This window comes from Cygnus atratus, chromosome 3 (genome assembly GCF_013377495.2).
Source record: "Cygnus atratus isolate AKBS03 ecotype Queensland, Australia chromosome 3, CAtr_DNAZoo_HiC_assembly, whole genome shotgun sequence".
Lineage (NCBI taxonomy): Eukaryota > Metazoa > Chordata > Aves > Anseriformes > Anatidae > Cygnus > Cygnus atratus.
Window position 1 is genome coordinate 71,719,601 of NC_066364.1, and position 21,325 is coordinate 71,740,925.

A 21,325-nucleotide genomic window follows, 5' to 3' on the forward strand; every position below is an offset into this window, starting at 1 on the left:
TTGGTTCCACAACTATCAACACCTTTCTTCTAAGGCTAGGATAAACCCTTCTCATAGTTCAACCTTACTGCTGGTCACTCAAATACCAGATTTTATTTTGGAATTCAGTAATTTCTGAACAAATTTTCAATATTTCATTTTTGTCGTTTCAACCTGAACCCTGGAAATGTTAAATATTTGGTCCTTGTATGCTGTCAGCCTGATTTAGCAGACAGGCATCAGGTGAGCGTTTAGTACAGTAACAGAGTTACATGCTAAACTTGGTAAAAAAACAAACAAACAAAAAAAACACCACCAACAAAAAGAACAGAGAAGTTTGCATTCCCCTTACTCGTCTTTGCAGCTTTCTTGCAACCCTTACCTAGGCCTAGGTGTAAGGGTGTAAGATGCCCGTTGCTTCTCATCCCGTCGGCTCCCTGGCCCCCAGGTGTGTCGGGTGTCGCGACCCGCCCCTTATATCGCAGCCCGTTTCCCCTTTCCCGTTCAGCCCCGGGGCCGGCGGCGCGCAGGCGCTGGGGCAGCGGGGCGGAGCGGAGCTGGGTCCCGGTGTCCCGGAGCGTCCCGGGGGCGATGGACGTGGGGGCTGCGGGCTTCGGGCGGCTCCTGCCCGGCCTGCGGGACCGTGTCCGCCGCGCCGCCTTCCTGGGTGAGCTCCGGGGCTGCGGGGGGCCTGGCCCGCCCCGCTGGGCGCAGCCCCTCTTGTGCCCCCCCCTCGAAGCTTGCCTCTCTTTCGCTGGTGTGGGAAAGAGGAGCTGTGGCTGCTGTTGCAGAGCAGCGTGAGAGGGGAGCTAGGTGGAGCAAGTGTGCTTGTGCTTGCTGAGAGTGAGCCCCGTGGGGATGCGGGGGTGCTTTTCAGAATGAGAGCCCTGGGAGACTTCTGGAAGGAAAATGGGAATATGTAGAGGGCGGCATTAAAACAGCCTTTGCTTTGTAACGATCCCTGAGGAAACAGGAGAGTGAAGGATGCTGCTCTCATTTATTGTGTTACATACAAGCGGTGAGGCAGGCTTCTCCCAGAAAGGGCGCTTCCCTTTGCTCGTTTTGAGAAATTGGTCAGGGAGGGAAAGGGTTCCTTCTTGCAGCAGTTGATCCATTTTTTCTTCTGAACCTGCTGTTGGGTTTAACAAAGAGGTCGGGGTGAAGAGAGGTCCTTCGGAGATCCTTGTCCAGGTGCTGGTGAAATGCACGCTTCATATTTTGTTCATTTTGCTTTGTTTTGGTATTCTTTCTCTCTCTAACAGGCCTTGATATGGAGTTCACTGGCTTATACTCAGCTTTCCCACAAAATAACCAGCCCAGGTAAAGCTGCTGGACTTTAAACGTGAGGAAGAATTGCTGTTCAGGCTTTGTGAAAGCCAACTTGTGCATCGCCACAGTTCTCACTTTCGTTCCCCTTCCCCCACCCCGCGCTTTGGGTTTTATTTTAATAGCCTCTTTGATTCCCCCGCCGAGCGGTACCTGAAGGTCAGGCAGAGCGTTCAGCGCTTCACAGTCACCCAGCTCGGTAAGTGCTGCTCAACAGAGAGCGTGGTCTCCTGAGGTCCACCTTGTAACTGGCCTCTTGCTGGCTGGTGAGCCCTTGAAGCCCTACGTTTGAATTCTGTTTACAGAGCCATTTGTTTGCAATGGTAGGTTGGTTGGTTTGTTTGTTTTTCTCTGATGTTTCTGCTATTAGCTTGTTAATATTGTAAATAATTTAAAGTCAGGTGGGCCATATACTTCTTATTGGTCTAAAGTTATCATATTTTAAAATTACAGATAAAATACAGAGCTATAAAAACCAAGGGTGCAAGCAAGAACTAAGTGATAGCAGCTTCTATACAAGGCTGTCGTTGATATGATGTATGTGTAAGGGGACTATGAGAGAGAAAGACAAAGGATGGTATTTCTGATGTTCCTAAAATGGAGGGAAAAAAAAGTCAACAAGAGAAGGGGGTAGTGGTGGAGGGCTATTAATAGTTTTCTTAAGAACCAGTTAAAGGTCAAGAGCCAAACTCCAGAAGTCCAGAAGTGTTTTAAATTTCTTCAAACCCTTTATCTTTGTAAGATCTTAATGTGCTTTTTAGGGATTAATAGGAAAATGAGGACCTAAATACCCAGCTCCTTCCATGTGCTTTTGTAGTGTAGCTGGACCCACTGGCCTACGTGTGCATAGTTGGAGACTTTTGTCACTGACTCCCCTCTTCTCACCCCTCGCTCAGGCTCTTTACTGCTTAACCAGACCTGACTTCTTGCTTAACTGAACAGTGAAGAGCTTTTAGGGATGTCAAGGAGCTGGAGGGTGGCCTGACAGTTTCTGTAAAGATTGCAGTGTGGTGTTAGTGAATGAGAAACATGCACTCCTTCAGGGATCCTCACATCACTGATTTCATTTTCATGGTATTTGTAGACATGAGCTCAACATCACCATTTCAATTCAGGTCTCCCTCTCTTGCAGGGCTGGCAATATTCTCAAAAGAAGATTCAAACAAGTAAGTAAAAAGCATCCTTTCCACATAGACTTGTGCTTTTCTGTTAAAATGTAGACAGCACGGTTGAGCTTTTATGCAGAAATCTCTTGGGAAGGGCTGTGTCATTTCTTGTAATCATCTTCTAGAGAGACTTTTCTTTTCGTTGTAGGTATGTGGTGCATTCATACAACTTTTTTCTCTTTCCCTCAACATTGGGAGTTACGGATGTTGAATTCACCCTCTCTGCATCTAGCATTCAATTCCTGTCTCATTATGGCTTTGACTTTAATAAGGTATGTAGTCTCTATGCCAGGAATCTAGAACAGAGGAGGTTTGTGCAATTCTAGGAGAAACTATGATTAATATCCCTAAACGATACGTTCTTGGGGTAGGCAGCTTCTTCCTGATGTATGAATCCATTGTGTGGTTCATTATCAACAGGGAGTGTGAGCACTGATTTTCTGAAGCGCCTGAGAGGCAATATCCACATCTTTGTCAGCCTAAGACAGATTCCCATAGATGAAAACACTACTCTGTTGAGCTTAGAAGTCACTAAACAGACCCCAGTGGGAGTTTTTACTTGCCACGAAGGTGGGGAAGTCTCAGTTTACCTGTATCTTATGCATTGCCACGCTTCCCATAAAACTGAGACTGTTGTTACATAAGAGCACTGTTTAGCAATTTTGGATAGGTCGCATCATATGTTGGTATCTTGACATTTGAAGTATCTCAGTAAAGGAAAGGTAAAAGCAGAGCAAAAAAAGCGTCTTCCTTTATGTACAAATAGATCTTGGATTACCTACAGTTGGTATTTTTGGAGAAGATATTTTGAGAACGAGAAACACCAGCATTTCCTAAATACATGCCAGTTTTGGAACTGGCTAACCTGCTATTCTTTAATTTGGTGCAAGAAAGCCCAGGGGAGAGTAAGTAAGCAATTTTTTCCCCTTCAGTTCCTGAAAGATGGAATCCCGTACATGAACGAGTTACAGGAGAAGAGCCTTAACCAGCGTCTCTCAGAGGGTAGCTGGAGAGTCTGCAGGTGAGCCTTATCCAGAGAGGTGGCTCCTGTACTGATGCTGTTGACAGCTCACCTTCACCCAGATCATGTTTTGTAAATCAGTAAAATGTGTTGATCTGAATGCCTCACTGCCAGCTCTTCCTGCATGCTGTGGTCTGCCCAGAGGAGGACTGAGATCACAGAACCATGGACTGGCTGAGTTTGGCAGGGGCCTCTGGGGGCCACCTGGTCCAACCCCCTCCGCAAGCAGGGCCACCCAAAGCTGCTTGCCCAGGCCCATGTCCAGGTGTCTTTTGAGGGTCTCCAAGGAGGGAGACCCCACAATCTCTCCGGGCAACCTGTGCTCAGTCACCCACACGGTACAGAAGCGTGTTTCTTGATGTTTAGATAGAAAAGATCACGGCACAATTTGGAGAGGTGCATATTTGGGAAATGCTTCCGCATTCCTACAGCAAGGCATGAGTCTCATCTATAAAACGAACAAAAAATAATTTCTCTCCCTCTTTCTCTCTGATCCTGCTTTAGTGCTGTGGACAGGGATGTGATGAAGAAGGCTATTGATGAAGTGACCTGTTGGATAGTAGCAGCAGAGGAAGGGGAGACTATGATTCTGAAGGACCTGAGCGGTATGAAACAGGGTGCCTCCCTTAGGTACCTGCGGGCTCTGAGTGGCTTCATCACTTCTCATGAACATCTGGGGCTGCTTGTGTCCTTTGCTGCCTGTTCTCTTAAACAAGTCTCTTGAGAATGAAAGCACACGTGCCCATCCTGCCTTTACAGCCCTTTGCCTCTGTCTGTGCCCCCATTCTTGTCAGGAATTCATCTCTGAGCTCTGCTTTTCTGCACTCTTGTGGCATTGGGTCTTTCTGTGGTGAAGGTGATGTCTGGGTGCTGGGATGAGGAGAGCTTGCTTTGTGGTAATTGGCTTCTATTTTGTGCTTCTTCAGAGTAGCAACTGGAGAATTTGTAGTTGATCTGAATCAGGAGAACTTTGGACTTGTTTGCAATGGACTTGTTTTCAGCCCTGGGTGATTTTTTTTTGTTGTTTGTTTGTTTTTTGTTGTTTTGTGGTGTTTCCTTCCCCTCAGAGAAGGGAAAGGTGCGTCTCCTTCCAGAGTTTGTTGCCTCCCTTGTGCAGTAACAAGCACATGGAGCCACAGGAAGAAATAATGTCAGTGGTGATAAGAGGCCACTTGCAGCCTGGGTTAGCTTTTAGGAGGCACAGTAGCAGAGCTGAGAAGTCTCTGTGCTATTCTGGGGGAGCAGAAGTACATGGAATTGTAGCAGAGGCTAATTTGTAGTTTGTTCATGAAGACCAAACCTTAATCCTCTAGGTCGCGGGGTGAAACACAGGAAAAGGTTAGGAAGGACTGAAAGTATTTAAGGCTTTGTCTGTTGATACTTTTGTTATTTTTCCCCTCAGTCCAAAAGTGTGAAATACAGAGGGTAGGGAGTGTGCTCAGTTTCATATCTACTACAACTGCTGTAGTAGATACGATAATGAAACTTCAATAGGATCTGGCAACAGCAAGCACCAGTGACTGAATAAAAAGATTTATTTAAGCACTGAGACTGATTAAAGGGTCTTTTAGTATGCTGTTTGTAAAATGACAGAGGTTAATTCGTTATCAGCTACCTCTCATCTGTGCTTGGCTTCTGAGTGTGTGTTGCTCTGACACCTTTCACAAACACAGATGGTCTTTTTCAGAGTGCTCATGGTTACCTTCCTCCCTCTTCTTGTTTTCAGTTGGTCTTCTGCTTTCCTCTATGTCCTCACAAAGGCTTATTTGACTGAAATTCTCACTGTGACTTTTTTTTTGCTGTCATCATGTGAACAGGAATGTACCAAAATCATATATTCAGGACTATTTTTTGTACACTGGAGGAGAAACATCTGGTCAGTCCTTCTGTCTAGAAAAGAAGTGTTTTCCAAATAGGCTTCTCTGCACCTCTGAAGATTTTGCTATTTCTTTTCTGCCTTAGGCTCTCAGATGCTTGAAGTTCAGCTGGTTCTGAGACAAGCTCTCCAAAATGTTTGGACGCAGCCTCTTGAAGACAGTGAGGTGAGCTGGAAACTTGGACCTTTTGAAAAGAGGGTTTCTATCTAGATAGATAGAACTGGCATTCTCATAGAGGCACCAAAATGTTGCTTGTACTTTTCATAATAAGGGTCCAGGAGGAGAAAACAAAAACAAACAAAAAAAGAATGTTCTGGGCAGTGTTGATTCTGGATCTCTTTCCTTGGGATATTACAAAATTGAATAACTTTGGTTTTTATTTCACCTGTAGCCACAAAATACGTTGAACTGGAAGTGTTTGTCCTTGGAGGGGCTCTGCAGGGACTTTCTTCCTGTCTTTAGACTTTGATAGATCGCTCTTTCTATACCTTCACAGGAATGTGCAGTTTTTAGCCTTTTTTAGTGGTGTTTTTTTTCCTTTGCTGACCTTTTGCCATATAGTTGCTTTGAATACTTTCACTCTTAATATGGCTTGTTTTAGTAGGGTATGCCTTTTTCATCTTTTTTTTTTTATATTTGGTGCAGTATTTTCTGAATTAAGCATAAGGCTGTGGACTCCTCAAAACATGGCATGAGTCTTAACAGTCAGTTGTTTAGACATAGATTACAGAAGTCTTTTTTTTTTTTACATTGGTACTCTTTTGGCTTGATAACAAGTGTCAACAGAGTGACAGATTTACTCATCCCACTCACCTGAAGCACAGCCTTTGAGGATTCAGTTTGTGTGATTGCTCTCTTTTTTTCAGTTTTTCAGTGCCTCGAACTTACGATATTGGCATAAAATTAAATTGAATTATGTTTATTTGTGGTCCAAAGTATCTGTGGTAGGAACCACTCTGTTAAAAAGAGAAGCATTAATAAGACACCATTAGAACAGGACTTTTTTTTTTTTTTATTACTGGAGCACTGATCTCAGTAGGGAAGAGAAGCAAGGCCGTTTTGAGGTCCCAGGAACATGCTATTTCTCTGTCCCTCATAGCCTAGAAGCTGAACACAAGTCCTCAGCATTACTGAACCCCAATAAGCAATGCACATACAGCTAGTGTGGGAGGCTGAGGTATCCAATATCTATTCTTTTCAGGTGGTGGTGAAAAAAGTGAGTCTGCAACAGCGTTGGCTTCTGGAAAACTCTTCTTATGACTACTGCCGGAAGGAGCTGATTCTCATGTCTGCCCGGGGCTTTACCAACCTTTTCCAGATACTTGTTAAAGCTAAAAAGGTAAAAAGCCTAGTCTCTACTCTAATTTTTCATCTTTTTTTTTAATTTACTACACTGGATGTAGAGATAAAAGATAAAGAAGTAGTTTGTGTTGAGTGACTCAGCTCATTCAGTGTGATAATCCTGTTTAGCTGTCAGGAAAACTGAGATGAATTCTTAGATTGCAGTCACGGTTAGAAAAAATGCGTGTTAAACATAACATGATCTTACTGACCAGGTTCCTCTCTCAAAGCATACTCAGAATTATTGATCCCAATGCTGGATTTCCATGTGTTACTCTTCTGTTAATCCTGCAGACCAAATGAGACTGGGGAGAGTGAGTCAGAAACCATTCTGCAATGTATTTCTTAAACTACTTGAGAAAAGGCAGGAGTCTGCAATGCTGAAAATCCTTGCATTACACAGCATGAGTCACCATCGAAGAAAGCTGAGCAGATTCTTGCCGTTGGGGCAAGATACTGTGCTTTTCAGCATGTGGCAGACGCATTTATTGGGCCACATAGGCTGTCGGTGTGATTGTATGTGGCAATTCTTATGTTCTGTATGCAGATGATTATTGAATGAATTTCAGCCTCAGAAGAGTTTAGGCCTGAAAACTGTCGTTCCCCTTCTGGGTGGGCCTACAAATGCGATCACTGAAAGATGCTAGCACTGTTCACCTGAACTGAGAATCTAGCCCATAGTTTCTTAGATCTATTCAAAATAGGATACTACTGAAAAATACCCTGTTCAGAAAGTCCACAAGTCTGATTTCCTGAAAGCACAAGTCCTTCTATGACCTTTGCAACCTGAACGACTTCTGTATGAGTGCGTGTGGATGCTGTCTGTGGGAGGAAAGAGTTAGAGCTGTTGAGCAGGTCTGAGGTGGGTTACATCTGAGTCCTTATGCAGAAATGTGCTCCAACAGGCTGTTATGCTTACGTTCTTCCAATAGCCGCTGGTGGGACATAACATGTTCGTGGACCTCTGTCATCTTCATGACAAGTTCTACAAACCCCTTCCAGGTAATGCTGTACGTATCTGCTGTCCCTATGTCTGTGCCGCAGGCAGCTGCCTTTGCAGCAGGGATGGGAGGGTTAGCACAGTGGGCATTCACCGCCCCAGCCACCTGCAGTGCTTGGTGCTAGTCACCTCTTCTGCACTCCAACTGCTGGAGCAGGGCATCGTTCCTCTGACTGCACCTCCCTTTCTTATTCAGGTGAAATACCATTGGCTTTTCCTCAGTTTCATAATGTTTTTATCCATGCGTTTTGCTTTCAGAAAGCTATGAGGAGTTTAAAAGAAATATTCACAACCTGTTCCCTGTCCTCATAGACACCAAGACCGTAACAAAATCCATCTGGAAGGTAGGATGCAAAGGTGCTTCTGTGTGGCGTTAAAGCTTGTCTTTCACCCAGAAGAGAAAACACCTTTCCTGAGTGCACTGTGGTTACAGAACTGTGACCAGTCCATGAGACACTCTGATCTGAGATCACATTTAATGAATCAGCAGTACCACTAAATGAGCTCATGCGGTTTTCTAATGCGTTCTTCTGTTACAGAATTATCAGTTTCCTCGAGTATCTACTCTTTTGGAGGTGTATGAGGTTTTGTGCAGGTCAGTGGTGGGCTATAGAAGCTTCTGCAATGGCTTTGTTTTCTTGGGAAAGATACTTTGTATATTCGTTATTTCCCTTTTCCCAGATATTTTCCAGATGGTTTCTTGTCTTTTTAAATTTAAGAGCCAAAGATTTTCTCATCTTTCTTATACAGTTATTGTGGAGTGAAGTATTTGTCCTAAAAGTCAGTTCTCATATCAGAGCTTTATGGGCCTAGAGTCCATAAAATCTAGTCTATATCGTGTAACTGAAATGTTTCATGTTAGTTATGTGGTTGTAGTGCTGCCTACATTCCTGAATATCAGGCAGGGCTACAGAGCTTCATAGGAGCTTTCCACCTTCATTTTATTGGTCTCAAGGTTGGCTTGCAGATAGCCTTACACACAATTCTACATTTGTGTGTTCTGTATGGCATGTTATGAAATGAATGAGTTTATGTTGTGGGTTGATGAATGAGTTTATGTATGTTATGAATGAGTTTAAGTTCTCAGTGAAAACATACCCTAATTTCAAATGCTAGCTCCCAGGAAAGAGCTGTTCTTAGCACTGAGCCCAAAGCAGTAATTAAACACAGTGATCAAGTGGAGCATCGATAGATACCCTATTTCATGAGCTTAACCATGATGTGGTAGAAGACTTCTCTCTTTTACACTTGTTCTTTGGATAAATTGTTTGTGCATGTGTATTAAAACACTTAGTAAGAAAAGCAAAACTTCCTCTTCCCCCTCACCCCTACTCCCAAGAAGTAGATGCCAAATTAGAGCTTATAAAAACAGTACTGTTCCTTGTTTTGTAGCATTTTCAGACTGCAGATTCTCAGAGTTTTGATGCTTTTTTGTTCTTTTTATTTCAATCATTCCATGGGTATCTGTTTAATCTATCCCCCTGAGTCCCCCATTCAAATAGCGTTCAGAGAGAGCCATCTAAACAACTTCTCTCCTTGAAGTTGTACATTGACTTTTAGTTTAATTTGCATTTTTATTTGCAATTAGAGCAGATTTGCTGCTTAGAAGTTTTGGCTGGGGGAGGAGACTGAGGTAGTATTTAGGAGTTAGTTTTCAGGAAAACTGTTAAGAGTTCAGCAAAGAATCTCACTGTTTAATAGGATACTACCAAAGTTCCTTTTAAAGTCTTCAATAGCTTTTTCTAAAATGAAGCCACAGGTCTCTAGAGAACAGGAAAGCGTGGCATATAACTGGTCTTGTCTCTAACATACCGAGGAAGGACAAAAATCTCACGCATCCATTTGTCTTCAGCAGCAACCTAAACCCCATGGATCCAACGGGCCCAGTGATTGCTCTTGCAAGTGACTGTTCACGATACGGTATGTTTTTAAGCACGTCTTCAAAGTTGGGTAGCTTAAGGGTTTTGTTTTATCACGTGGATGTCCATGTGCAAAGCATGAGTGAATGTTGGTAGGACTGCTGAATTTACACAGGGCTTCTGTTGCGTGTCTGTTCTGGCCCAAGGCCTGGGCTCACAGAAAGTTAGATGCTCTGCTCCTCCCTGGTAGCTGCCGGGGGTAACGCAGGGCAGGACGCAGAGGTTTACACCGAGCTGCTAGCACAAATGGCATTTACACTCAGATGGGCTGAACTGAGCCCAACTTGGTGCAGTGAAGAGTCAACAGCCCTTGGGCAAGGGAAGGTAGGAAGCAGCAATCCCAGAAGGCGAAGTAGAGGGAGCTAGTGGCAGGGAGGTCCCAGAAAACAGCTAAGCTAGGTGACTCACAGAACTTTCACACCTCTCCTGGTGTCCTGCAGCCCATGGCCTCCTGTGTTTTGAAGCGGTTCTCATGCCGTCAGTAGCATAAAACACAATTTGTTTTAGGTTTTCATGAATGTTCATTTTATTTTTTATGTGCATCTTACTAAGCTCTTCAGCTGTTGGTGTAACTGCTGCCTTTCTGTTGGTTACATTTTAAAATGCCTCGTAGGATTGTGGACGTGCGGTCGGGTGTAAAGGCGTTAAGGGAAGGAAGGAAACTGCTGAGGGATGGGGAAAAAAAAAGGATTCTGTGGCCGAGCAGTTTCCACAGTGTGCTGCAGGTTTTTACTTCTTTTTGATTTTGTTGGACACTTACAGCTGAGAAGAAATCTCCTCATGAAGCAGGCTATGATGCATTTCTCTGTGGTTCAGGTAAAATGCTTCTCAAACGCTTCTTGAACATTTTTGTTGGGGCTTGGCAATCCATTTCCTGCTCTGTTTACTTCATGCTAAGTAATATTTGTTTATACACAGTCTTGTTCTTAGTAACTTACCTGCACTTCGGTGAGTTTTTTTTACTTTCCATGGTTCCATTTATTTAGTTATGTTTCTATATTTTTGTTCTAAAGTATCATTGTTTCTCCTTCTAGTTCTTCTGAAGTCAGCTCATTTGCTATTACGCAGAGTGACAAAGTGAGTGGTTAAATGTTTATCAAAAATCTTGTTACACAGATGAGTCTTACAGAAAACAGTCCTGAGTTTGCTCTGGCTGACTTCTTGGTTTTCAGTCAGACCTTCCTTTTGGATAAGAGAAAGTGTTATTGAAAAAATCACTGTTCTAATTAGATGGTTATTTTATAAATCTGAAAGTAGTAGATTTATGTCAAAGCTGACATTTTGAAAATGTAATCAGGGGCCATGAGATGGCTCAGGGGTTGGGAAATGGCATAGTGAATCCTTTATCCTTGAACAAGCTCTCTCAAGTTCAGTTCACTTGGGTAAGGGTCAAATCATTTTCCATTACTTTCCATTTTTGAAATCTGTGTGATTCAGTGACTTTCAGCCAGTTAAGTTTCTATTCAAATCCCTTCCCCCTGCTTGCAGTTTTTTGGTATATTCTGCAGAAACCAAGCCTTGATATACCTCTTCCCTCACTAGTTTGGGGGTTCTGTGTTCCAGAGATCTTGTGTGGCACTGCAGTCCTGGAGAGACAAAACATTGTTCCTTTTTGTTTTCAGATGTAGTGATACAGTGGAGGCTGACCCTTCTTTCTCTCAATATCTCACTGTGTTAGCCGAGTACCTGAACAAGGTGAATTTCATCCGAGGTGGTGCCTCAAGCATTGTGCGTATGAATTGCAGGTCTGTAACCACTTTGTGGGGTATGTAGGTCAGTAGCCTAGCTGATGGCTTCATTAGAGGACAAAAATCCATCAGTGGCTGAGCCCACCTTGACAGAAGCTGTCTCCATGCAAGTGACACAAATGACCTTTCAAAATGGCAAATGAGTTGAAATTCTGCCTCATGAAATAGAATCATAGAGCCATTTTGGTTGGAAAAGACCTCTAAGGTTATCAAGTCTAACTATTAACTTAGCACTGCCAAGTTTACCACCAAGCCATGTCCACATCTACACGTCTTCTGAATACCTCCAGGGGTTGCTGACTCAACCACTTCCCTGGGCAGCCTGTCGCAATGCATCACAACCCTTTCAGTGAAGAAATTTTTCTTAATATATCCAACCTTAACCTTCCCTGGTGCAACTTGAGACCTTTTCCTCTTGTTTCATCACTTGTTGTCTGGGAGAAAAGACTAACCCCCACCTTGCTACAACTACTTTGAGGTAGTTGTAGAGCATAAGGTTTCCTTGAGCCTCCTTTTCTGTAGGCTAAATAAGCCCAGCTCCCTCAGCTGCTCCTTGTGAGCCCTGTTCTCTAGATCTTACATCAGCTTTGTGCTGCTTTGGATGTGCTCCTCGATGTCCTTCTTGTAGCGAGGGGCCCAAAACTGAACACCATACTCAAGGTATGGCCTCACCAGAGCCAAGTACACGAGGATAGTCACTTCCCTAGTCCTGCTGCCCACACTAAATACAAGCCAGGATGGTGTTGGCTTTCTTGGCTACCTGAGCACACTGCTGGCTCATGTTCAGATGGCTGTCAACCAGTACCCCCAGGCCCCTTCCCACCAAACAGTTTTCCCGCCTCAGTGTATTAATATTGTTATTTTATAGGATGGCATTAGTCACTTTACACTGTCCTAACTCTCTGTGCTCTGTAAGAGAGCTTGCTGTTTCTCTGTTTTTCTATGTGGCAATAGTTTGCCTTTATGATTCATGTTTAGAAAAATCCTGGGACAAAAGAAAAATAACCTTGCACCAACAGTTGTGCGGTACACTGTCCTATTTTTTTGTCATGTTTTGCATGTTTTCTGATTCTGTTGTAGTTCTATAGTTCTGTACTATTTGTGAACCCGGATATGTCTCAGTATTGCATATTTTCCAGAATTTTTCTGGGGAAGATGTTCCCAGCCAACATCCCCCTCTCTTGGTTGTCCATGTCCGAGGCTGGCCACAGATGAATGAAAGGCAGATTTACCAGGAGTTAAAACCTCTTTGTCGCTTTGATGTCAGAAGGCTATCAGGGAACCAGTTCATTTTGCTCTCCAATAAATTTAAGCAGTAAGTGACTGGAAAATCCTATCTTTCTGTCCCTTGATCCCCTTCTCTCTCTGTTATGACAACTCTTAGATAAAGAGATTTCTGTCCTGATCTGTGGGATGCTGTAAGCAGCCTGCAAGTCATGGTTAATGACATCTGCTTTCATTACAGCGTCAGGCTTGTTCTACGCGATTATAAACACCACCCTAATCTGCAGATCTCTGTCTATCGCCACTGGAGGCACTCTCCGCATGTGAACTGCTTGTTGCAGTGAGTTACAAAAATCACATGAATGGGGAGGAGGGAGGGAAAGATTCTGTTCATAGTGTCCAGGCCCTGTCACAGAAGCAGTGTGCTGCTCTTTCTCAATGTCCTTCTCAAGATCAAGGAGTTGAGAAGGAGGTTCCCATGCTGACCGCTGGATTGCTTGTGATCTTCCATCCCTGGGCAGCAGGACTTTAAACTTGATCTTGATTAACCAGAGAACATTTCCCCATGGAGAGCACAAAATCATGTGCTATCATAGCAGACAGAGGATTACCTTAATGAGCTGCAGTGCTAGCTCTAATAAGCTTGAGGAGAGAGAGGCAGAGTCTCCCAGGTGTGGGAGGGCTGTGGGTTTTTCTGGAGCAGAGTTGAAAGCTCAGTAGCAGGAGAGAATTCCAGATTCAAAATGCATCCCTCTGGAAGGAGTGGCAGCAGTGCTCATGAATGGTGAATTTCTGGCCTGACACAGTTAGAAAAAGAATCTCAGTTTTTAATAAGAGCAAAATCATGCCCTAAATGTAATCTATTTACAATGCTTTATCATTCTTGTCCTTTAGAGTCTCTGGTATTGTGGCACTGTGGTCTCTCTTGGCCTTTGTACTCGGAGGACCTCCTTGCTGTTCATAGTAAACGAATCTCTCTCAGATGAGACATGAGGAACGCTGATTTTTTTTTGAACGTTTATGTTCTGTTTTGTTTCATTTTCACTTCATTCAATAAAGTATGAAAAAAAATAGTTTTTAAAGTCTATTTCTTAGAAATGAGCTTTTGAAGGGGATGTATTGGTTTCTGGTTTGTGTTATTTTGTAATCTGTTCAAAGCATAGCCCCCTCTTGAAGAGAGAGGTGGTTCTTTTGATGACTAATTTACTTTGATCTTCTATTGGTTCTTCACAGCTATTCATAACCCCAGTTTGTTCTCAGTGCTTATGTTGCTGCATAAAACACATTTGTGCTGAAGTTGTGCAAGTTATGAAATGAAAGAGACTATTTTTGACATCAATTGTAAAGCAGGGGAAATGTCACTGTTTACCAAACGAAAATGGGCAGAGCTGATGGAGAAACCACTCTTGAGGCTCATAAGGGATTATGGGGAATGGAAAATAATTTGCAGTGTTGTGAGTGTTGTGCATTTCAGTGGTAGTGGAGCTGAAGATAGTTGCAGATGAGTGGAATTTGTCAGCTTGCATTTTGTAGAACATACACAGGTCAGGTGAGTTGGCATATATTTGTATTCGCTTCTAGTGCACAGCATGTGTGTGCTCCTTTATCCAAAAATATGATGAGACATGCACTCTGAGAAACTGAGATCAGTTTCTATGATATAGCTAGAGTATTTGTCAGTCCAGGGACTGCCATCTTCAGAAATCTTTCTTACAAATGACCTTCTTAAAAACAATCTGCCCATCCATGATTTCCAAATAATGGTCCCTAGATTTCATCACTCACCATATAATTTAATGGGGCTCATGGTCATATAATATGTAGAATCTGCCTTTATTTTACTCTAAAATGGGAATTGCTGCAGAGGACCGTAAAGCAACAACGCAGTATTGCAGTGTGTGTGAAGATCACGTGCACACTGCTGCTAACGGTTAGCTGCGTTGCTGGTCTGTAGGGCATTGTATCTTCAGATGTGGTTCGTGAGTTCTGCACAGCTTGTGGTTTGCACCTCTCATTTCATAAGATAAGTCAGTTATTTGTCTGCATAGAAGCTGAGGGTTTTTTTTTTGTAACCCCTTCAGTGTTAACCCCTACAGTGTTTTGTAACCCTTCAGTGATGGGGTTTTCTGTCACAATGTCAATGTTCCTTTAAATACCAGTGCAAGTAAGGTGTTTTTTTTTTTTTTTGTCTTCTAACATCACTACAGACCTCATGTGCAGGCACTCTGTGTTGTGTAGATTGGGGAAAGTTTTCACTAAGAGTGACAAGCAGTACCATTCATTTTCCTATAAAAACACTTCTTGGGATGTGAGCTAGGACATGATACTCTTGTTCTATAGGTCCCCCATTCAGCTAGCTATCTAAATGTGGGGAGATGCAGCCATCCTTGCATCTAATCTTTGCAATCTGGGGATCACAAGGTGCTGTTACCTTTGAGGAACACTGCAGTTTTTAAGGGAGTATGCACTTTGATTTCAGGAATAAAGAAATCAATTGTTCTGTCCTTAAATTTTTGCTCCCTTTCTCCCATTTTCTTTTCCCAATGACAAGCAGACAAATAATGAATTGGCTCACGGTAGTACTATGGCAGTAGTTTATCCTCTAAAGAAACATGCTTCTATTTAGAAGAAAGCAGAGGTCCTTTCACCCCTTTCTCAAGAACAGCCCATAGGTCTGACCCTGTCTTCTCCTTTTCCAAGGCACAGACATACCTCGTGCAGCTAAATACTGTACTGAATCAAGACTTGGGTTTCCTGCATTAGATCTGGGAGAACTTATAAATAATAGTTGCTCTAGATCTACTACATACTCCTTTAAGTCGGTTAAGTTTACATTCAGATTGCATACATGAAGAAGAAATATGAGCAGGTTTCTGATCTTCCTTGGGAGAATTTTCAGACATGAGTTGCCAGTGTGTAATAACCTCGGGTCACTCGCTTCTGAGAGTATTTTAAAGACATCAGTCAGATGTGCTATCAGTCAATTCCCATGAAATGGGTTAGCTGGGGGCTAGTCTGACAAATCAGATCAGCAGTTCTTATCTGTGGGAACAGGTTTACAAGTTCTGAGCAGCTTTAGATTGAGATAAAATCTCTGACCATGCCAATGTGGCCATTCTGACCTCAGCTGTTGCTTTTGCTCCAGCCTTGGGGGGGGAATTGTTACTAATCCAGGTGGGAAGTATCAACAGTAGTTCTGGTTACGCCCATTCTTACATGCCTTCTGCAAGGAGGGGAAGGTACTTCAGAGTCTTGTGAAACCAGCTCAAGGTGGTGCAACCTGCCTTGTAACTCCAGCTCCGAAGAGGTGCACGCCGATGTTGCTGGGTGGCTCTGAGGACTGGCAGCTCAGAAATGAAACCTGCCTCCTGAAATAAGTGGACCGCAGCAAAGTCCCCAGCAGCAGTTGTACACCTGCTTCTCAGCACTGTTAGGAAGTTGCACTTTAGCTTGTAAGGTTGGAAAGAATAATTCCAACACTCACTGAAACAATTGTAAAGGTCCCTGTTAAGTATCTTACCCTGCAGTGGAGCATCGCAGGTCAGAATGTATCTACTTCTAAGAACGATTTGATTTTTGGTATTTTTTTTTTTTTTTAAACCTTCATGATTAGATACCTATTTTCTGAGTTAACCTTTCTGCCTCTGGTGGGTAACCTCCCAGGGCATCTCCTGCTGTAGAACACCCAGAGCAGAAGTCTTGCAGCATAGGAGCTCAGCACTGCCTCAGATTAAAAGAAATAGCATCCTGCCAGACCATTGTTGAGGAATTTTATCATTACCATTAGCTTTGAAAAAAGAAACCAACACCAAAACACTGTTCATTTTATCAATTATGCAAAAAAGTCTATGGTGCCATAAATGTAAGAGTCTACGCTATCCGTAATTATTTTTTAAAACAATATTGTCCTCATGGCTTCAGTGTCAATACTCCAGATACTGGCATTGGAGGAGAGGATTTACTTCTTGGTTAAAGTCAATGTATAGTTTTCATATAGAAGAAAGCTTTATATAGCCCTCTGTTTCATAGTGGTGTGAATTAATTTTTCTTAGTAATATTATAGATTCAATCAAAATACATCGTAGCTGAAAACCTTGATGCATATTGGAAGGGCAAGCTTACAGATGCTTTGCTGGAAGAATCAAGAGGAACAGCACCGTGCTAAGTGCCAGTGTCACTCACCCTCTTGATGCTACGTAGCCTAACAAGCCAGGGTCGCTCTGACCGTGCTGCAGCACCATGGCTGAGTCTGAACTTTGTATGCTGATCAAGCTACTGAGGAAATTTCTGTATGCCTTTGAGCTTGACAACGTGGGAAAACCCTTCTGTGCAACTGCTCTGTTAATGTGTTTGTGTTGTTCTCCATATAGAGTGCCAGGTCTGACTGATTTTCTCATTTTATCTTCCTTTTTCCTGATAGCTCCTGTAGTCTCCATTCTTCAGAAGGCTTATTGAGGGGGCAGTGGATCAAATGCTGTGGACATACATGTTCCAGCATCCCTTCTGCTTAACTGGAGGGCATGATGGAAGGGAAGGGAGCGCTCCCTTCTCAGACGGGAAGCGTTGTGTTGGTCAGGTCCCCTGTAAGGCAAGCGTCCAAAGGAGAAAACAGACCAGCCGTGCTGGGGAGAGCACAACTCTCTGTATCTCTTGGTTTGCCCTGCAATAACAATAATTACTCCTGAGTAACGCTGAGCCAGCTGGAGGTGCTGTGTGTCCTGTGGTGGGAGGCTGGTTCCAGCGTCTGGCAGCGGAGGTGGCTGCCATCAGAGCCACTACTGGGGCTAGGCCGCATGTTCCCAGTGAGCACTGGCAGAGAGCTGTCCTGGTGAGGATGTCTGAGCCCTACGTATTCGGTTAAAATGGCTGTGAGTGAGGAGGGAGGGAGGTTGCTGCCTGCTGCACCGGAGACCTGGGGATTGTGGGCAGAAGGTGAATGAGGGTAGCTGTGGGACACAGGCCAGGGCAGGCAGAAAGGAGGATGAAGACTGGAAGGAGAGCATAGGCAGGCAGGGGTGACAGAAAGATTTTCTTCTGTAGGGGCTGTGAGTTTGTTTCAAGGCAGGAGGCCACAAAAACTGATGAAGAATCGTACTGTAGAGATGCCTGGGGGAAGAGGGAGAGCTTATGCTGAGTGTCTCGCAGAGCTCATGCATGTTTTCTCTTGCTGCAATACCTGCCTTGTTCTGGTTTGTGGTTTAAACTGGTTTTAACAAAACCAGTACTCCAAGTGCTGTGTGAGCACTTTCAGGCTCACCTTTGGGTACAGAGTGTGGGGCAGTCCCAACCCTGAGGGGTAACTGGTCAGGAGCTGCTGGCCTTTAGGCAGGGGCACCACATGCAGGAATGCCCCTGGCTGCCATTCAAGCACCTGCCCTGCAGTTCGGGCAGGGGAACGAGAGACCTGGATCCTCACAATGGGGGCATTGAAGCATGCCTTTCCGTCAGCGTCCTACCAAACAGTCTTCTTGCGACTCCTCCTCGGCCAGGTGAGCATACAGAGATGAACAGAGCGATGGTTCCCCAGCAGTGCTGTTTCAGGGGTGAGATGAAGGTAAGGTCTTGTGGCCCCCCCCGCCTCCATGTTGGACAGCTGAGGTCTTCTTCTGGACACAGGACCAGTCGATGGTGGACTTGCTATTTCTGGAGTGTATATATACAGGTATCATACAGAGACCTGTATAAGATCCTCTCTAGACAGATTTTAAAAGAAAATAGCAGCAGCAACTCAGTTGGTAAAAACAAACAAAAAAACCAACAACAACAACAACAAAAAACAATTCCAGTGCTATAAGTTAGGCTTGCTTTTAAAACATCTATGGGGTGAAAATCTGCAAAGGGTAATGGTTACTATACAGGAGAAATGCATGATGTCCTGCAAAACACATCCAGGTTAAAAAAAAAAGAAAAAAAAAAAGAAAAAAAAGAGGGAAAACAGGCTATTTAAAACATGAAAATAAGTTGTTTAACACGACCCAAGACATACACAAATTGAGGAAACGCTGAAGTAATTCTAAGTCTGGACCTGGTCCCACCCACTGACACCCTTGAGGTTCATCTGGGTTTCTAAGCAGTGAAAACTGTGGAAGAATAATCAGCAGCTCTCATACTGTACTTTGAACTAATACAGAATATTTTATTTGTTCCATAAGACTTGGAACAAAGTGATACTTGTGATTGGATGCAGCTGTGGCACGTTCTCTCTAAAAGATGCTACTAGAAACTTCTGCTTTGCCTACAGCTTTTGATTACCGAAGGTCGTGCTGGCTATAAATTTCTCATTATTTAACAAACTGCTTGCAGCCAGCATAACCAAACAGGCTGTGTTCACTCGCCCACCGGAACTGATCTGTCCTGAAACACACACAGCAGACTTGGCCATTCCTACACAAAGAAGAGGATTTGCAAACCCACAAGCTCCCACAGCCGCCTGCAGTGCTCAAAATTTGCCCCCTCCCCTGGGATGCGGTAGCGGAGCAGCTTGATATAATTGTTCCATAGGGCCGCTGGGTCATGGGAACTGGTGTCACAGGAGACGTGCTGGGCTCCAGGGGCTGGGCTGGGGCTGGCGGCTGAGCCGGGGTGCCTGGGGGCTGTCTGCAGACAGAGGCATCCCCGTGGAGGGGGGATGCTCATGCTTCTCAGCTTGCATTGATGAACAAACATCCTGTGTGTACCATGACTTGGCATGACGGAAGAGCATGGTGATGGGGGACAGAAAGGCAGCTGGAGCGCTTCCCTAATCCCATAGGCACCTGTCACCATCTTTAGACTGTTAGTCTCCTTTACCTTTGTGCTTCCAGTGGTGTCGCTGCTGGAAGGGGCACCTGGAGGAACAAATGGTTTCTGTCGGTGGCTGCTGGGTCACTGCTGAAGGACACCACATGGAGCAGGAGGCAGGGCTGCTGCAGCGCGAGGCACTGCTCCATACCCTTGCTGCAGGCAGTTCCCAGGCAGGACAAGCTTGCCCGTGGGCTATTTTTATTAATAGTATTTGTGCTGTGGCAATGGTCACAAACTGGTGGTACACATGCCAGGGCACGTGCCTTGCTGCAGGCAAAGACAAGCATACAGGAGGACTCTGGTCCCATCCCTTCCTCCCAGTTGTTGGCTCCCACCAGCTGCCAGGGTCAGTGAGGGCAGGAGAGAGACTGGCTTTCCCTCTACTCAGCAGGGGAAGAGGGGCTGTGAGAAGTAGGATTTGGAGAGGAAGGCAGCAACCTGAGGTGATGCGAAGGGGTTAGCTACTGCTGACCTTTGGGGTGAAACTGGGCGGCCTCACCTGCACATCACTTCCTCCTCATTGAAGGTCATTGCTTCTCTCAGGTTTTTGCAAGTTCACCCTCTAATTTGCTTCAGGCTAACAGAGCCCCAGCAGCATGAAGCCCACCCAGCCCCTTTTAGCAGAGGGGCCGGAGCAGCCTGGGAGAGGAGCTGGCAGCCTGCAGCAAGGAGCAGTGCTTCTGTCCTGCTGCTCCCTTTCCTTCCCACCCTCCTGCTGGGCACCATGCTCGGTTTCTGTGGTCCAGCTTTGGAACATGTCTTTCTGGTTCGTGCGTGTGGGTGGCTTTTCCTTATGGTTATCCTCCAGAGCCTTTGCTGCACAGAATGGGCTTTGCACCAGCACTTTGGCCCCCCTGAGTCCAAAGGCTCAGCTGGGGACCCATCCTGCCTCCCCCTCCTAGGGAGGTGCTGCTGGCAGGGTGCACCCACAGCACTGCTCCAGCCCCCAAAACAAGTCAGAGAGCCTTCATGTCTGCTTACACTGAAGACTCACAAATCTTCCTGGGCAATCTCGCCTAGTGACTCAATGTCTTTATAAATGTCTAAATGACACTGATTTAGGAGTCCCACATTTCAAAACACTTGCGAGTTTGACAGGCACAGCAAAGATGAGGAATACCATCATGGTGACAACGATGGTGATGGAAAGCCTCACATGGGGCCTCTGCTGTGGAGACCTCTTTTGGACAGTGATGAACAAGATCAGACTGGAGAGAACCGTGTGTGTGTGTGTGTAAAATTAGGAAATTTATGCTGGAAGTGGAGATAATGATTGCATTGCTTATCCCAGAGCCCTGAGAGCAGAGCCTGAGAGTCCTTCACTTGGTGGAACGCTTCATCCCACTGACCAGACAGGAGAGGCAGCACACACACAGGCTGAGAGAGGCTCAGGCCACCCGTGCAGGCACTGTAAGGGGAACAGGATGCTCAGGCACTGCTCTGTACTGATGGCCATCAAGGGAAAGAGCCTGGTGTTGTCCCCAGTGGAGAAAACAATGCCCAGAATAGAGATAGCTGAGGAACTTCTCTGAACAGGTGACTGCAGGTCTGTTAGTGCCAGCCTGTATGTCACAAGGCATCTGAAGGGAAAGAGAAAATCAATGATGACCATATTTAAGACATGTGCAGCACATTTCCTCCTCTTCATCTTGAAGCAAATAAACCAGAGGATGATACCATGCCCACCTAATCCCAACATGGTGCTGGGAAGCACGAAAGTGGCACAGACTGCCTTCAGAAATAACGCGCTGTCTTCTAAGCCATTGGATTTGATCTCGTTCAGCCTTGCTGGTCATTTGCTAGCAAGGGACAACATGGTGTTTTACTGTGTCATGGCATCACTTGAAGCATGCGCTGTTTTCTGTCAGCAGGAGGGGAATGTTCTGCCATTGGTTTGCATTACTGCAGCTGATGGAAACATATCAGCATCTAATTAAGTAA

At 44.7% G+C, this 21,325-nt stretch overlaps 1 protein-coding gene across 6 annotated transcripts; it reads left to right on the forward strand.

The window, feature by feature from the left end:
* The first annotated feature begins 365 nt into the window (after positions 1 to 365).
* PNLDC1 (PARN like ribonuclease domain containing exonuclease 1) lies at positions 366 to 13,666 on the forward strand. 6 transcript variants are annotated; one of them, XM_035538860.2, is made up of 19 exons: positions 366 to 646; positions 1,242 to 1,299; positions 1,431 to 1,504; positions 2,438 to 2,471; positions 2,620 to 2,743; positions 3,404 to 3,492; positions 3,997 to 4,097; positions 5,455 to 5,534; positions 6,571 to 6,708; positions 7,643 to 7,712; positions 7,969 to 8,054; positions 8,250 to 8,305; positions 9,563 to 9,630; positions 10,392 to 10,445; positions 10,664 to 10,706; positions 11,252 to 11,357; positions 12,517 to 12,692; positions 12,843 to 12,941; positions 13,496 to 13,666. In XM_035538860.2, the coding sequence occupies exons 1-19, from the start codon at positions 571 to 573 to the stop codon at positions 13,563 to 13,565; spliced, it is 1,602 nt and encodes a 533-aa protein (XP_035394753.1). In that variant the 5' UTR covers positions 366 to 570; the 3' UTR covers positions 13,566 to 13,666. The 6 variants fall into 6 exon arrangements, 5 of the variants coding, with proteins under 5 accessions (XP_035394753.1, XP_035394757.1, XP_035394754.1 ...); XM_035538864.2 differs by having other exon boundaries at positions 12,589 to 12,692; XM_035538861.2 differs by having other exon boundaries at positions 9,566 to 9,630.
* Positions 13,667 to 21,325: the final 7,659 nt, after the last annotated feature.